The 16,048-nt window shown below is 41.0% G+C and overlaps 1 protein-coding gene across 3 annotated transcripts; it reads right to left on the bottom strand.

Moving 5' to 3' along the window:
* Positions 1-1,227: 1,227 nt before the first annotated feature.
* Positions 1,228-12,682, bottom strand: LOC311053904 (uncharacterized protein). Of its 3 annotated transcripts, none has more exons than XM_084069690.1 (17): positions 12,313-12,682; positions 11,927-11,942; positions 11,640-11,735; positions 10,409-10,494; positions 10,227-10,289; positions 9,954-10,059; positions 9,453-9,661; positions 8,490-8,558; positions 8,305-8,371; positions 7,483-7,679; positions 6,741-6,788; positions 6,416-6,461; positions 6,148-6,299; positions 5,532-5,603; positions 5,370-5,421; positions 4,763-4,870; positions 1,228-4,303 (listed from the first exon to the last, which is right to left on the bottom strand). In XM_084069690.1, the coding sequence occupies exons 1-17, from the start codon at positions 12,397-12,399 to the stop codon at positions 3,375-3,377; spliced, it is 2,403 nt and encodes an 800-aa protein (XP_083925816.1). In that variant the 5' UTR covers positions 12,400-12,682; the 3' UTR covers positions 1,228-3,374. The 3 variants fall into 3 exon arrangements, with proteins under 3 accessions (XP_083925816.1, XP_083925817.1, XP_083925815.1); XM_084069691.1 differs by having other exon boundaries at positions 9,453-9,598; positions 10,224-10,289; XM_084069689.1 differs by having other exon boundaries at positions 10,224-10,289.
* Between the last annotated feature and the right edge of the window lie 3,366 nt (positions 12,683-16,048).

Genomic DNA, 16,048 nt, shown 5'->3' on the forward strand with positions numbered 1-16,048 from the left:
AATAATGTTTAGAAGGGGGTAGATAGCAGGAGATAGGTATACTAAAGCAATATTCCGATACCAAATGCTTAAACTGTAAACCCATCTATTAATGTATCAATTAGACTTATGACCTCAAAATTTCATTTCCGTTTACCAAGATACAAAAGAACATGGAAGGGGTTGCACACAGAAATAAAAACATCAGACTATTGGTTGCAAATTGAAGAAAAAACTTCATTGAAGGATCCAGGACTTGTACAGATTTAATCAAGTGTAAACACTTTTACCAAGATACCTACACCCACCAACCCTTTAGGGGCCTTAAGGTGAGTTTTTCTGTCATGGCCAAACCAAGTGTGTCAACATCAATTGAATTATATGTAATCCAGATCATGTGTTTTGTTGAGGTAAATGAGGTCTGGATTGAAGCTCAGTAATATGAAAAGTTCAAGTGTCCATTTACTATATTCCAGGGCACAATAGTAAATTGTTCAGGACTTACGAACTGGATAGACAGACAATCTTCCATCTGTGTTCTCCATCTCGGGTATCATCCACACCTGTTGTACATCTTCTGAATTTCCCTTTCCCTACAAATGATATTTCTAAATGTGTGATGTTTGTTCAGTGTTAAGGAAGAACAGGGACGCTGACAACATGCTTGTCTGTCCTTTGTATCACCTGTACAAACTGCTGTGTTTACGACCTAGGCCTACTGTCAGTTTGACTAGAATGTGTCTTTGACTTTCCCTAATAATCAAAAATGACAAAATTAGGCTACCAAGCTTACCGCTACTCTATTCTTACTGTGCATGAACTATCCAGACCTCTCATGTCAGGTCATCTGGGAAAGGCCTGTGTTAATAGGTATTATCATTAAATAAACATTGTTCATTGTCTCTGTACTAACAACATGCATGTGCTCTGAATCAGGTTCAGCTATGACTTTACGGATTAGTTTACATTTCTACATCAGCAAGCCGTTCAGGAACATTGTTGTGGTGTTGAAAGACATGCAGTCTAGCTATTTGGTTCTGGCTCAGCCAGTTACACCATCACTTGCTCAACTGTAAGTTGGAACTGAATGTTGACAAGCCAGATTTAAGGAATTTTAATAAAAGTTGAAACTGAAGTTTTGCCTCACCTTACTCCCCCCCAGCAGTACAGTCAAGCTTTAAAATAGAGTGGCCTACATGAGTCATAGACAATAAATAAAACGATATACATTTTTTTAAATAAGAAGCATCAGGTTTTTATTCACAACAGTTTATCATGGGAACAAGGTGCAGATCATATTTTAAAGTACAGTAGATTAGACAATACAAATGTCAGCAAACATTGAGCAACACTGTACACGTCTTGACATGGTGAGTGACAGACCAGATTAATCTAGGCACAAGATCTTCAAATACCTGACCTCTGGAGAACAAACTATCTCTTGGCATTTTAAGGTTACAGGTGCTTTTCCGGGAGTCTGTTGTCGAATGTCAAAATACTATTCAGGTATTAAACTCAACCTGAAAATCTCCCTGTAAGCAATTGGATCTATGGCTCAAGCATTTGCAAAGTAAAAGTTGTTCTGTATATTTACTCTTTGTGATATTTGAATAATACTGGCTCTCGAGTGAGCAGACACACTGAGATATGAATAAAGCTGAGCTAAGCACAAAGAAAACCGAGGGTTAATTCATACTTCATTGACACGTCTGTCACTTGACAAAAATACTGTAAAAGATCTTCAACTGGAAAACATGACGTTGGTCAAGTTGCATCATATTTTCCATTCATTAATAGTCAAGCAACATGTTCTAAATTTAAATAGTTTATACTTTGTTGCATACCGTGTTGCTCGACAATGACTCAAGTCTTTTTATTGGGCTTGAGTCTTCTTGTTCATTATGGTGCTAATGACCATAACCATGGCATGCATTAACCAAATTAATTCCAATCAAAACAAAGGACCAATAAAGTGGGAGGCTGATAATAAATGTTCAAAACCTGCATTTTGTTTATAAACTTATTGGTGACAAGTCTTGTCAAACAGGAGGTAGAGTATGTTTCAATGTATACACCGGAGCTATAATTTACAGATAAATAACAATTTAGGCATTTAGCAGATACTCATCCAGAGTGACTTACAAGTGCAATCATAGTAAAAGGCATGAACCCTAGTCAAAAAACGACGGGGTAAGTGGTCACATAAGTATAGTGCAAAGAAAAATAATCATACAAAGTAACTGGATAGCAGGTAAACATTACATCTAGCATCTGTCTAAAGTAAACATTATGCTATCTAAATTAAGATTCTTAGCATTGGTGGTGTCTTGTTATTGTTTTTGTTTTTTTACACATTTGATACTGTTTTAAGTTTTGGTAACTAACAGAACAGTCTGTTCTGTTAGTTTGGTACAGAACACTGTACCACACTTGCCCTGAGCTGCATGATGTCACATACATATACTACAATACTACAATACAAATAGATTTACATATGAACAATTTGGACATTTCATCGACACCATCATTGACACCATCATTGTCACCATCATCATCATCATCATCATCATCATCATCATCACGGACTGTCACGATCATGACATTTTACTCGACGATTAATTGTCATACAAATAATTGCGATTAACGATTTCATTGTGTTTTTGGCATTGAACATTGGAACAAATAAATAAATAGATGTAATCGATTATAAAACATAATCAATTTGAATGAAATTATCAATTTTTTGTTTGTTGTTGTTGTTTTTTGTTTTTAGATACAGTAGCAAAAAATAATAATCTACCAGCTCACAATACGTCGCATCTTTCTGAGCTTGTAGATCTGCTATTTTCACAATTTTGCATGATACCCTTGTATGACTAAGTATAAAATAGGGCTTAAGTGACTAATCAGACTAATCGATTCAGTAGATTATACAAAAAAGTCTATTAGAATTGTTCAGCACTGCTTCGTTTATTTATATATATAAAAAAAAAAACATGATTATAAAAACATACTTCTCGATTATTTGATTTGTTGAAAAAGTAATTGAATAATAATAGAATAATAATCAATAGTTGCAGCCCTAGTTTATTTACAGAGGTTAGAGATAAGAGAGGTGTTCAGTGTGGCTTCAGTGGAAAGCACGTCACATAAAGAGACACTGTTTGTGGCCATAAACTACAAGTATCACAGGTAAATATTACATTTACATATACATTAATAGGCAAAACAAGTGGACGGACTGGGTGAAGCTCGATGAATAGCCCTCATTGAGACAGTGTTTCTGAGTTGCTTACAGTGCAACATCAACTCCCATGACCCTCGCCTCATGTTACATCCTGGACAAAAGTGTGTCCTGACCAGTTAGGTGAAATCTGAGACTCAAGCTCCACCACTCAGCATGGTGACACGTGAAGAGGTTCCTGCTCTTGCTCAGCCTCTGGTGTTAACACTGGTGACTCGAGCCTCTGCCTCCGTACCTTAGTTCTATGAGCCTGTGTCTGCCGCAGCAAATTCCGTAGCCTGTGGGCCAGTCGTTGGGCCAACCATAGTGACAATGTTTTCGAGAGGAGTTGGGGCCAGCAGTACCATCCAGATTTTCCACTTTGAGGTTCTCTCACTGTACCACCTAACTCCTGTATCAGACCCCTAAAGTCCTGTGGTAAGCAATATCGAGGGACGTTTCTGAGGTCCTTAGGAATGTCCCTACTGTGACCATGGCCCTCGAAGTACACAAAGGCAACTCCGTGGTCCTTGCCTTGCTCTTGGAGTGCCGCCTGTAGGCTGGCCATGGCGGCTATGAACACTGGCTCTGTCACTGAAGACGGCTCACTCTGTGGGACCTCCATCCCATCGACATCAGTCAACTTACCGGAACCTTGCTGCCCATTGCCTTTCTGTTTCCTTCCCTTTCCTAGCCTCTTCTCTTTGAGTTTCCAATCCTCCTCCAACTCCTCGTTCATTTTCTCCCCTTCACATGCCTTCTGTTTTCTTCTCTCATTTCTATCCACTTTCCCGCTCTCCCCTCTCCACCTTTCATAGTACTTATTGGCTTCAGGACTCCAGACAATCAGCACCTTCCCCTCTGACCTGCGTACTGCTTCCCACTGTCCATACAGCCAGGGGAGCGGGCCCAGGTCTGCCACTGCTGCCGCCCCCGCAGCACTCCTAGCCCCTCTGTCAGAGCAGTGGGCCCACTGGGCCAAGCGCACCGTGGTGCACACCTCCCCTTGCAGGATGGAGGCTAACACACCCACAGCAGACACATGGGACGTCTGGTCGGAGGAGGACACCAACAACACTGGCCTGTGGGCAGACAGCCAACCTAGAGGTGGAAAGGCGGGCATGTAGAATAGATGAATGGTAGAAAAGAAAGAAAGATAGAAAGGAAGGAAGGAAGAAAGGAAAAAAGGGGGAAATTCATTTTAATTAATTTTTAATTTGACTTAAAATGACTTACTTTTCTCATTCATAACAGTTATTGCAGTATATCCCTGTATAACATTTGACTGTATTAAAGTTTGCCAATCTAATTAGATGGTAGGATCAAGAGTTGTAAAGCAAGTTGACATGGTAACCGCCACAGGTTGACAATCAACCAGTAATAAGAGAACTCAACTTAGATGGAAGGATCAGGAGTTGTAAGCAAGCTGACGTTGGAACCAAGCCAGAATCGACAAACAATTTGATTTGCTGTATGTAACAAGAGACCTAAAGTTGTCAAAGAGTGTTGATGCTTATACTGTACCATTAACTATTTATCAAGGAAGCAACTGGACCTGACCTGCAACTCCTTTCCTCGTCACGTGGCGTACAATGATTCCCAACAATGCCAGAGTAACCGCAAATACCAAGGCTGCCACTCCGAACAAACCATATCTTCTGTGTGTGGCTACAGGTAAACACAAAGAATGTAGTATTACTGTAAGCTCCTGGCAGCATGTACACGTACGAACAGTATGTATGCGTTGCCAGTTTGTTGGATTGATTGAATACTTTATTAACAAATTGCAAACAGTACAGCGGTACAATTACACAAAGGATAACACAAAAGCCCTGAGGGCTTGTTTCCATTGTGGCCCAGGCATATAAGACATACAATATACTATACAAACTTACTATAACACAAAATGAATTAACCAGTTAAGCCCTATTAAAAAAATAATATACTATATAATACTGAAAATAGCTGATCTACAGGCTCACAACGTGTCATAATGCAACACATGGTGAGCTTGTACTGTAGTTGAGTAATATCTGACCAAGAATATCTACTGTATACTTTGACTCAAGTACTGGGGTTGAGTACTTTGTCCACCACTGGAGAGCATGTTTGTGCGTGCACACACCTGTATGTGTATGTGACTGTGTATACATCTAGATAAACTCACTGTCAAGGCACAGTATTCTTCTCCCATGCATAGCCGGATCTGACCGCCACACCTACAAATTCACAGCATCAAGAACACGTTAAAATCAAAAGAAAAGGCATGAAAAGTATCAGAAAGACATTTCTCAGCCCTGGCCTGCACGGCTTTATGACATGACTCTACCTGCACACATGTCTTCTCAAGAGGCAATCCTTCAGAAGGCACATTCATCTGTGTCTCAGCAGCGCCCCCTTCCTGTAAAACACATCAAAAGAGCTGTCACTCACTGTTGTATGAAATTCCATTTGCCTGGCTGTTTGGGGAAAAATAATAGGAATAATGGCCTATCTACAGTATATCTGCACATGCAAGTTCTCTTTCTCTCTCTCTCTCTCTCTCTCTCTCTCTCTCTCTCTCTCTCTCTCTCTCAGAGAGACAGAGAGGGAGGGAGGGAGCGTTGTGAGATTGTATTTTTGCTATATTTAAAAACGTTTGACAACTTCTGAAGGTATAAAATAAGGCTTAAGTGATTCAAACCAGGAAAAAGATAACGCTTATGCCATATTCCGATACCCGGTATCTAGTCTCATAGCACAATATCGATATAATACCAATATATTGCGCAGCCCTAACACACAGGCGCGCGCGCACACACACACACACACACACACACACACACACACACACACACACACACACACACACACACACACACACACACACACACACACACACACACACACACACACACACACACACACACACACACACACACACACACACACACACACACATGTACCATTTTTACTGAGTAAACACGTCCTCTGGGATGGCACCCCATCTCACTCAGGACACAGAGCTGAGCAGAGTAGTTGGCTGTCTGGGAGGAGGTGAGATACACAAGCACCCTCTGCCTAACAGCTCCAATATGTGAGTCCCACTTAGGCGTATCTATAGGATAGAGAACAGAGAGAGAGAGAGTATAGGTAGTTGTTTGTGAGGGGATTACTTATAGGGCCAAATGTGACAGTTAACGTGAACAAAAAAAGACATGGAATTGAACTCACCATTCTGGAAAAGGCAACGAGTGTCATAGCTGCCCTGGAAAGAGAACTACAAAGATGAAGGACAGAGTTAAGCATCATGAGTGATAAGAAGAAATAAAAGAGCACATCCATACACATGCACTCATACCAAGGTACACACACTCGTACGTACACACACATGCACACATGCGCACGCACGCACACACGCACACACGCGCGCACGCACGCAAACACACACACACACACACACACACACACACACACACACACACACACACACACACACACACACACACACACACACACACACACACACACACACACACACACACACACACATCCTCACCTGCACACACATCTGAGGGTGTTTGTCTACGGCAGATATGTTATATTTCTGGTGAGGAGACAGGGAGATATGAAGAATTTGAACATTTCATCAATACCATCATTTTCGCCATCATCATCATCATCACTTGGGCTGTCACAATCATGACATTTAACAATTAACGATTTCATTGTGTATTTGCCATTGAACATTGGAACCAATGAAGAAAAAATGAAAAAAGCTTTGTAAACAAAAATATGTTATGACAAATGACTTAACTATGCAGAGAATATTTGTTTTAAATAGTGGAAATAGCCAATCTTGAAGCTATCACAACGTGATGCGTTTTGGGCTTGTAGATCTGCTATGTCTGCCAAAATGTATGAACATTTTTCAACATAGAAACACTTATGACAATTATGCAAAATAATTGCGATTATCTCAAATAATTGATGATGTGATAATTGTGACATCACCGGCTTCAATCCAAAGACTGTTTTAAACTGATGAACTCTATGCCTTAATAATGCTTTCTGCCTTGCTTGTTATGCTGCCATGTTTATGTTTATCCTGCCTCCATAAATGTTGATGCATTTTAATATGCAGTTTTAATTTCATTGCACTTTAGTATTTATATTCGATATGCTTATGGCTTATTATCTTATTTTATTGTTAGTTTATTTGAGACTTATTGTACATTGCTGGTCCTGAATATGATTTTCATTTTTCATGTGTAAACATGTAAATGACAGATAAAATTAACCTTGGTCCATGTCACTTTTTGGTCTTCCTGTATCACATCAAGTGTTGAGTTGAGGATGGGTGTGCAGAGGTGTGTTTCATAGTGCTTCCAGCAGAGGGCGGCAGAGGGCTTCAGGTTGTTGGACGTACACATGGAGATCCAGGTTACCATTGACTCATATGGTTTGACTTTACCGGAATTCCACACATCCCTAACATCTGCATACACAAATATGAACACATTATCAACACTGTATGAAACCTTGTATCTCCACATTCTATCTTTTTATGTTTTCTTCCTATTAATGCCCTGTTTTATACTTTGTGTCGTATGACATGGACAGTGTCATGCAAAAGTAAATCAATGCCTTATTTTATACTTCGACATATGACGTATGTCACGAAAAGTAGTGTCTGAATGACTAGGAATGACAAGAATCACAACGTACCGTGTAAGAATTACTATTCAGATCATAGGTTTCTCTCTCTGTCTGTCTGTCTTTCTGTCTATCTAGCCGATCTACAAGCTCTGTAGCTGTTTTGGGGAAGATTTTATTTTTGGGAAAATATTTTGTGTAAAGCAAAAGCAGGAGGGTGCCTAATATAGAGCCCTTGGGAATCCGGTCGTACCCATGTCTATGCGTCAAAGAAGTGTGCCTGAGCAAGACACTTAACCCCTAACCGCTCCCCCCAGAGCGCTTATTGTGACCATCTGAACAGCCATCAGCTGGGTTAAGCTGAAACAGAATTTCCCCCGCGGGATTAACAAAGCTCTCCACAATTAAGTATAGGGTTTAAGTAATTAACAGTCTCAGGCAAAACATGACTCATGTCTCACACTCACCAAATAGAGTGTCATTTTCAAATGGGCACCTATGCCGTCGCTTGGCATCATTGTGGGTGTAATACACCTGGACACAAAGACAAGCATGTAAATGCAGGTGAGTCCAGAGGAAACACCCCTGATGGGCTGTCTCTCATTGTCAATAACACAGAAATGTGGCTACCGTATATGGGAACAGATCTCACCTCTACACAGACACAGGGCAGGAGGTAAGTGAAGTTGAAAATGGCAGACAGAGACTTCAACGGGTCAATCTGAAAAGAAAACACCAGTGTATGTAAAACAGAAAGATCTTCTTCCTTTCAGTTCCTTTTTTTCTCACACACACACGCATTTTCCCCAAGTTAGTCACTATGCCAATTCCCCTGGAACAACAAACTGCAACTCGGGTTCTGTTGCTGCTAATCCCCACTTGCAGTCGTTTGGTCAACGCGTGAGGAGGAACATGCTATCCCTCCCAGTTTCGCTACCTGCTGAAGAGACCAACCTGTAGGAGTCCTTAGTGCAGTGACAGAGAACACAATCAAACCCCTGCCAATTGTGTTAAATGGAGCACTGCAGAGCAATAAGAGGCAAAGTCTCCACAGAGCCAGGTGGGACCTTTACCCCTACAAAAGTTTATTTCTTTATAACAAACAGCAGATAGTATACAACGTTTCGCCCCTTTCTGTCTTTTTCAAGTATACTTAAAAAAGACCAAAAGGGTCGAAACGTCGACCCTTTTGGTCAAATCCTGGGATCGCCACTGCTACTCAGCAACGTATTTCAAGTACAAGAACTGCTGCCTGAGGAAGAGTTATTGTACTCCAAACGCAAAGCTGAGTAGTCTGTAGGATTTTAAGCCATTTCTTTGTTCATTTGTCTAAACAAAAAGTTGTAAGAATAGCTGTTTGAAGGCATTAAAACTATTCTTTTGCATTGTACAGTGGTCTCCCTCCTCATTGCTTTGGCATAGAACATGATGCTTCAAACAGGTGATTGTTTAGCCCTGGGACTAAGCAGAGAGTCTATGAAGGTCACACAATGTTTGTGAAATTGAATCCATCAGTGTCTTTTGTACACAATCACACGGGCATATCCAAATACATTGCATGTGCACATACAGTAGACACGCACTTACACACACTCACTTCACAATGGATACTTACTGTAATATCACTAGAAGACGACACAGAATCGCAGGCATCCAATCCTTTGTAACACAAACGGGTCGTCACTCTGTCTCCCGGCAGAATGGTCACATTGACAGATCTAGACCGCCGATCCACAGACAGATGGAATTCTGGTACTGGATCTGAAACCCATTGTGTTGTCATGTAACTTGCTTTGCGCTTCCTTATGTTGTGGTTTGTGGTTCCTTTTGAAGAAGCAACAAGGAAAATAATATCATAAAAGAAAAAAGAACTGGGATGTGACATGGACTTGACTACATGAACTGTAGCATCCCATTTGGCAAAAATAGCAGATCTGCAAGCTCATAATGCGATGTGTTGATACACATTGTGACACATTGTGACATTGTACATCGCAGAGGTTTGGTGTAGAGGGATATACTAGCGGACCTAGTATAGAGCCCTGGGGCACCCCGGACCACTAAGGGGTTGTTTACACTTACAGTAAGCGGTTAAGAAGCACACATAAATCATTACCTGATACTTTGTAACTTCCTTGTTCTTTTCTCCCTGTCCCAGTTGTGAGAAACACTTTGATGCTCTCCCCGAAATGCATGTAGACACAATTATAAACCAGTTTCCACTGCAAGGAGAAAAAATAACAAAGTCACATCATTATCATCTTCATCATCATCGCCATCAACATGATCAGACCTGAGATAATAAGTGTCTCGAATTTATATAGCACTTTTCTGAGTACCCAAAGACTCTTTTAGATGGTCATAAAAAATAAAAAATAAATATTACCACAGTCAAGTTGTTTCCACCAGGTTCTTGACAACGGACCTTCCCTCTGTCAGCAAACCTAATAAACTAAAAGACAAAAGAGAAAGGGTTCTCACTAGATTGCATTATGATCTACGGGCTATTAGTTCATATTTCTTGAACCCCTATTTTTAAGGGAAGTAGCGTACAAACAGAGCAGGACCAACCTTTTTATTCTTTCTCCTAGATTTAATGGTGAATTTCCTGTAGGATTGCGACGACTGGATTTCTAGCATCGATTCGTTTTGGAAGTCTAGAAGAAAGCATTGCCATTCATATAGTGAACAATTACCAGACGAAAAATATGAAGTGAAATAAGGCAAATGTAGTGAAGTGCCCTTGTTAATTTATCAATGTGCAACTGAGTGTACCAAATGGAACCATATACCTCTATATATCTATAAACTCCTCACAAAAAGTTCAGAAACTTTACTTATTTGTTTATTTCTCCCCTTCAATAATACCAATTATTATTGTATTAATAATTATTGTATTGTATTTAAAATTGTTGATTAGTCACCTTTACAACGAGGTATAAGGATTGTGCAATCGTAGAATGAGCAACACAGCTAAACGTGTGAGTGGCGTAAATCCCCCAATATGCTTCTGTGGGAATCGCTCTCATTTTGATCGACCTACCAGAACACACCTGCTGGCAGGGTTAGGGTTACCTCTGACTTCGTGCCAGTCATACTGTAGGTGTATGACTGGCACCTGAGCATGGGTCCTGCAACTTTGACATCCGTCTGTGGTACCGTTGTGCACATTTTGCCTGTAAATCTCTGGAAGAAAGCAAGGGTGAGGAACTGGTCTTCTTGGGGTGTCGTCTTCCTGGGACGTCCATTTCGCGGTCTTCCTTTGACTTCACCAGTCTCACAGAACTTGGTCCTAAGTTTGGAAATGGTACCAGGGCTGACACCAAATAATGATGCCACTCAGTGTAACGGAACACCAGCTTCCACTTGGCCTATTGCACAGGCCTTATCCTGAAGGGACAAACGTGGCCATGGGGGCAGTGTTGCAGCTTGGAGCATACACAAACGCAACAAAGTTGCAGGACCATGCTCACACCTGCCAGCTCAAAATGAGAGTGATTACCAACAGAAGCATATTGGGGGATTTTGGCTCATTTTTTGGGGGGGTGCTACTACCCACATGTTTAGCTGTGTTGCTCATCACACACACAAGTTTGACCTTGTTTTAAAGGTGACTAATCAACAATGAAAAGTATATAAAACACAATACCAATTGGTATTATTAAAGGGGAGAGATAATCGACCGAAGTTACGTTTCCAAACTTTTTGTGAGGAGTTTATATATATTTATTTATATATACATGGTTCAATTTGTTACAGTTTCGATTGTGTATTTAGGATAGTGTGCAATTTCCCTCCGTACCTTCAGCTGTCATCCAAACATGCACACTGATACATTCTCCATCTCGTCCAGACACAGAGGAGCGGACTGGCACCAGAACAGGCTGCTGTTTCCAATCTGTCAGATAATACAGTATAATGTGTTACTGATGTGATACTGGCACCACAGAAAGCCTTTATTATATGTCATACTTCTTTTTTTTATGCTACATCATTTTGATTCAGTCTCCTCTAGCAGTGTGAGCCACTATGTAAGAGAGCAAAGTTCAGGTTGGCTCCTTAGGGTTAGGGTTAGGGTAACCAACTTACCAGTTTGATTTCCCATCTACAGTGAGGGGAAGAGAAAGACATGGTGTAAACATTAAGAAATCACAAGCCTGTAAGGGACATTATGAAACAAAGCAAAAGCAAATGCCCATTGATATAATTTACTGCACTTGTTAAAGATAATACATATGAAAAAAGTAAAATAATAATGGCCATAATAATACTTGCCCTAACCCTAACCCTAGCCTAATAATAATATTATTAATAATAATAATAATAATAATAATAATAATAATAAGGGTAATAATAATAATAATAATAATAATAATAATAATGTAAACAAACAAACAAATAAATAAATAGATGGATTTTTGAAGAGCTATAATTTTAATTCAGCTACTTTAAAATAATAGGGTAGCTATACTCACGTGGCATGTAAAAACATCTGAGGCAAACACAAAGCACACCGGAGACACCAAGAAGAAAATGAATGACAGTCCCTTGACAGGACACATCTTAACACTGAATCTTAATACTTAAGAAAGACATAACACTACTATGGCAAGTTTGTATTCTTCTTTTTGTCGTCTTGTAAAAGCCATAATCAAGTCATTCCTTTGTCCAGGTAGGCATCAGTGTAACGTGACATCCCCATCCACCTCACCTCATCTATCCCATGGGTAATAAAGGCTATAAAGGCTCAATAGAATAGGTTACATATCCCGGTGATAAACTAAACGAAACACTGTAGAATCTACAGTGATTCTTACTAGCTGCGATCAACTACCTCAGCTGTCTTCTGGGCTCCCATGTGTTGTCTTGTCATAATGCCAATTGCCAATTTGAATTTTTCGCTGAGTAAATCCCTGCCTCACTCAGCCCCGCCTCTTATGTAAAGAAGTAAGGCTGAGAGAGAGAGCGAGAGAGAGCGACAGAGAGAGAGAGAGAGAGAGAGAGAGAGAGAGAGAGAGAGAGAGAGAGAGAGAATTGCCTGCTACTTGTCGCAAAGGTTTTATACAAAGTGAATACAAAACATTGAAATGCTGCTGTCAACTTTCAAAAGTTTATACCAAGCTAACCTCTCCTATATAATTATTTCTGACAGAAAATGCTATTTTTTTGTAGTTTAAGATAGTCTTCCCTCAACATTGCAATGAAACACAGTTCTGTTTACACTTTTATTTTATTCCTATTTATATTCAATATGTATTTGTGATACATTGTTTTGTTCCACTTTTGCTTTGGCAATGTAAACTATGTTTTCTCATGCCAATAAAGCTCATTTTAATTGAATTGAATTTAGTTTTTTTCTCTCTACTTTAACTCTGGAAAAATAAAGCTTGACTTTGGCAAATGAGTGACTTTTGATTAATTGGTAAACAAATAGGATTACATAAGTGTGTTTTTGTGTTCAAGCTTTAATTTGACCAGTAAATAAGTCCCAGTTCAGTTAAATCTGTTGGACGGCCAAGGCAAGATGTGTATAGGCTATGTAGCCTACTAGAGTAGACAACAAGTTATGTAGGCTAATTATGAAACAAAAAGGCTTGAAAACGAGGCTACCTACAAATAGACTAGATTTCAATATTATGCAACACTGCCCAATGCTGATGCTGCTCTATGTTTTCCGCTTTTATTGACAGTAAACGGGTCTTGATTTAGGTCATGGTTTCTGCTGTGTGTGTGTGTGTGTGTGTGTGTGTGTGTGTGTGTGTGTGTGTGTGTGTGTGTGTGTGTGTGTGTGTGTGTGTGTGTGTGTGTTATCTCTATGCCTGCCTACCTACCTACAGTAAGACAAAAGGAATTCTAGACCAGATAACAGACCAAATAATGTTTAACTAGAAAAAGTGCGGAGCACAGGACTCCACCAGGTCAGGTAGGTTAGTGTGGGCCAGCAATGTTCGGAATTCGCCAATCAGGCTGGAATATGAAAAATCGGACGGATCGGATGGATCCGTCTTGATCACTTGACTAAAGAGATAATATGTACCAATTTGCGTGATGTTTGGACAACATTTGTAGGAGTAATGCAAACAAATATTTCGCACAAATGGGCCTCCTGGTGGCACTATAATAGGGCAATGTTGAAAGGGTGGCATTTGTTCCTCAACATAGTGCGACTGCGAATGTGCCTGCAAAGTTTCACCGCAATCGGGCGCTGCATCCATGATTTGCAGCATATTGTTCAAAACGGCCCACTCCTGCAAACTGTAGATGTCAATGTTAGCCAATCAGGATGGAATATGAAAAATCAAACAGATCCGTCTTGATCACATAACTATAGAGATCATGTGTAGAGTAATATGCAAAAATGTGTTTGCCAGACCCAAGGGGTCGGGCTTACATGAGGCTTTGTATCTGTTTTCTCCATACATGGGCATGGTCACTTTGTCCCCCGGCCCCAGCCAAAAAAGTCTGTCCCCCTTACGTCATAGAAGGGACATAGAAGGGACACACGTCATGCGAAGCCCGGTCATTCAGATTTCAACCACTAGGGGTCTGGCAGTACCAGGTCTCCTGGTTCCCTTGTTTACATAAGTCGGCCTCCTGGTGGCGCTATAAAAGGCAGATGTGAAAAATGCAGGGCAAAGGTTTTTCCTTGGCCTCAAGGAAGTGCACATACCCAGTTTTCGGTGCAGTTATAGGTAAAAACATGAATCGGCCCGTTATAGCTGATTTGAAAAATTGCTGATGCTGCTCTAGATTTTCCGCTCTTATTGACAGTAAACGGGTCTTGATTTAGGTCATGGTTTCTGCTGTGTGTGTGTGTGTGTGTGTGTGTGTGTGTGTGTGTGTGTGTGTGTGTGTGTGTGTGTGTGTGTTTTGAAAAAAGCGGCCTCCTGGTGGCGCTACAACAGGCCCATATAAAAAATGAGGGGCAGAGATTCTGAATTGACATCCAGGGAGTGTGTGTGCACAGTTTTGCTGCGATCAAGCCAACAGTGCTGGATATTAGCTGTCCACAGACGGAGGGGGCGACAGACACACGGACACACACGGACACACACGGACACACGGACAGACGGACAGGGTGCAAACATAGTCTCGGCCATGCCTTTCGGCCCGCCGGAGATGACAATAAAAAAAATCCCAGATGGTCAAATCAAGTAGGGGTCTGTCCTACCAGCGTGATCTAATATGAGAGTAACGACACTAGCGTTGACTCCCACTGTAAGAATGGAATTTGGAAATGCCCGTTCTATCTCAATGAAGAAGTTCCAATCTTTGGAACTATAGCCCGCAATCGGTAGCGCTGTCGCCTCACAGCTAGAAGGTCCTGGGTTCGATTCCCGCCGGGGACGCTGTGGGCGTGTCTTCTCCTCCACGTCATCAGCGCCCATACCCTAGGTGGGGTTGGCGAAAGGGCCTACTCTGTGTGGAGTTTGCATGTTCTCCCCGTGTCTCCTAGGGTAGTTAATACTGATGGAGGGGAAGGGTTGGAATAACGTGTTCCTTCCACGCGCTACGTCCTACCGGGGAAACCCCCCCCTGTCAGGTGACAAAAAGGTCAGTTGGCTCTCATGCATTGAAGGAGGCATGAGCTCGGCCCTGGGCTCCCTAGGCTGGTGGGGGGAGTGTAGCGCCCAGAATCACTTAGAAAATTGGCACCGGGTGAAAAAAAAGGGTTACAAAATCGTGGGATAAAAAAAGAAAAAAAGAAAAGAAACTACTACCCATCAAACTGGGGTCCTTGAAAGATACAAGAAAAAATGTGGGGATAATGGTTGACAATACCAGTTAAACTTTGAGTGTAAAAACTGACCCTTATAGGTCAATATAAGAGCATCCACGTGCATGCATTGAAGTCTGTTTCTTTTGCTTTTTTGGGTAGTGCAGGGTGCTAACACAAAAGGGCTCATGGGTGCTGGATATGGTTGCTACGTTACAGTGGTATGAATAGAAGGATCAAAGACCATATAGCTTTGAAAAATGACTTCTCTGTCTAAACCACTAACTGAAACAAATCGCACGTTTCCACTCATTTTGTTGTTGCTCAAGGCAGGAAACAAGACGTGAATCTGGTGCAGAAGTGAATGGAGGCGCTGCTGAGTGGGTGATTTTGGTTAGGTGGGGGAACTTTATCATATATGGAAATCCATACCAAAAAAATTTGCCATTTGATTTCATGAGAAAATATTTCTCATCAAAGCCCAATGAACCCAC

Source organism: Gymnoscopelus microlampas, assembly GCF_963454915.1.
Source record: "Gymnoscopelus microlampas genome assembly, chromosome: 10".
NCBI lineage: Eukaryota > Metazoa > Chordata > Actinopteri > Myctophiformes > Myctophidae > Gymnoscopelus > Gymnoscopelus microlampas.

Coding starts and splice junctions, on each gene's coding strand:
- LOC311053904 (XM_084069689.1), bottom strand. CDS start 12,399: ATGTGTCCTGTCAAGGGACTGTCATTCATTTTCTTCTTGGTGTCTCCG. Junction 9,662..9,953: donor AGGAAGTTACAAAGTATCAG/GTAATGATTTAT, acceptor CTTCTTCAAAAG/GAACCACAAACCACAACATA. Junction 5,604..6,147: donor GTGTTTACTCAGTAAAAATG/GTACATGTGTGT, acceptor TGTGTTTTACAG/GAAGGGGGCGCTGCTGAGAC.